General features: G+C 56.4%; 1 protein-coding gene across 1 annotated transcript in view; it reads right to left on the bottom strand.

The window, feature by feature from the left end:
* Positions 1 to 1,623, bottom strand: part of DLK2 (delta like non-canonical Notch ligand 2) — a 24,386-nt gene that overhangs the window by 14,193 nt on the left and 8,570 nt on the right. The window contains 1 exon segment of the mRNA XM_009636434.2: positions 87 to 217. Coding sequence (XP_009634729.2) covers positions 87 to 217 — 131 coding nt within the window.

The following is a 1,623-nucleotide window of genomic DNA, read 5'->3' as shown; positions in this document are numbered from 1 at the left end:
GCTAGGCTGGGTCACCCGTCCCTATAGGGTGTGCTGGGCTTCTTACCCTCAGCACCGGAGACTGGGATGCCCAGCTCACGACTCACCTTTATCACAGAACTTGCCGGCCCAGCCGGTGTGACAGATGCACTGCCAAGGCTGGTGGCACGTCCCGTGGAGACACCCCGGCATCCGCACGCACTCCTCGCAGTACTCGCCCTCCCAGCCTGGATCGCACCTGCGGGAGGACAGGGCATGGCAGCGTCATAAAACCCAAGCAGGGGCTGCAGAAAAGCTGGCTGCTTGCTGTGCCGGGTTCCCGCAGATAACGGCGGCATTGGGGAACCCTCCCAAAGCCTCCATGAACCTGCTGGCTCCGTCCTCCAGAGGAGGTCAGTACTGGCATCTCATCTTTCCAAGGAAGCAAGCGGACAGAGCCGGGAGCAGACTCACCTTCTGCAGCTGGGGAGGGTGAGGGGGCAGAAAGAGAGCTCAGCAGCTTCGCTTTTAGTGCCCACGTCCCACTGCTCTCCTCCAGCCAACTGCTCCCATGCACACCACTGCAATTAGCTCAGCAATTCCTGTGCCTCCCTCATCGCACAGCCAGTCTGACAGGCAGAGAAAAGCCCCATCCCTAACCCTGAATTCCCTGAGGGAAAGGGACAAGAGGCCCCTGAGGCCCACAGGTTTCCTTGCACCCCTTCGCATTACAACGTGTGTCATTTTTCATCCGAAGCGCACCACAATCCAGCTGCAAAACCTTGCTTGCCATGGCTGGCGTATGGAATAGACTCATCAGCCAGCTCACAGGGGCGGTATGGTGGGAAAACCCACAGCACAGAACAAGCCTGCTGGCTCCAGAAGAGCGGGGCAGTGGCGATGACTAAAAGAAGCCAGGCTGCGTTGCTCCAGTGGCTTCCCTCAGACCTGCCAGCTCCAAGGGGTAAGCGACAACAAGAGGAGAGCTGAGTGGAGGTGGCACCAGCTGCAACAAAAGCTATGTTCAAACCAGCACGAAATTAAACTTAACAAAAACAACGCGGTGTCTAGAGCAAGTAAGGGGGTTCATTTTCATGGCTGGGGCTCATTTCAGCGCCATGTGCAGTAACTGCAGCTTTGCCAGGCTGGTCCGAGGCTGCACTTTCGCACCTGGACTGGCTATTGTCACTGCAGGTTGTTCCAAAGACAAGAGGAAAATAGTTAAAAGAATAAATATATATGTTAATTAGAGGCTTTTTGATGGGAATGGAGGCAATACCATGTGCCTGGTAGAGTCTGGGGAAACGCATTCATACCTGGACAGCCATGAGCTTATACAGGGCTGCGGGCACCCCTATCCCCCAGTACCTGCAGGGAGCAGGCACCATCAACTCTTCCCCTTCTCTAAAAGGGAGATGGCCAACCTAAAAATTGCCAGGGAGGGGGCCAGGTAAGCAGCCAAGTCTCCCTGAGTTTGGTGTGATTTTAACAGGGTACTGCCAAGCTGCTGAAGGGTTCAGCAAATGCTCTGGAAGCCTGAAATCTGGAGCAGCAACTTCACGCGTGCCTCCACCGGAAAAGATCTGCAGCTGGGCCACCCACCACATGGAGAAGTGCAGTGTCTCTGGCTGGGGCTTCGCCGGATCGGCGCCCCCCAACCCCCAC

The sequence above is a fragment of the Egretta garzetta genome, unplaced genomic scaffold, assembly GCF_000687185.1.
Source record: "Egretta garzetta isolate BGI_Z169 unplaced genomic scaffold, ASM68718v1 scaffold54, whole genome shotgun sequence".
Lineage (NCBI taxonomy): Eukaryota > Metazoa > Chordata > Aves > Pelecaniformes > Ardeidae > Egretta > Egretta garzetta.
The sequence above is the reverse complement of the archived record's forward strand: the minus strand, read 5'-3'. Positions and strand labels throughout refer to the sequence as shown.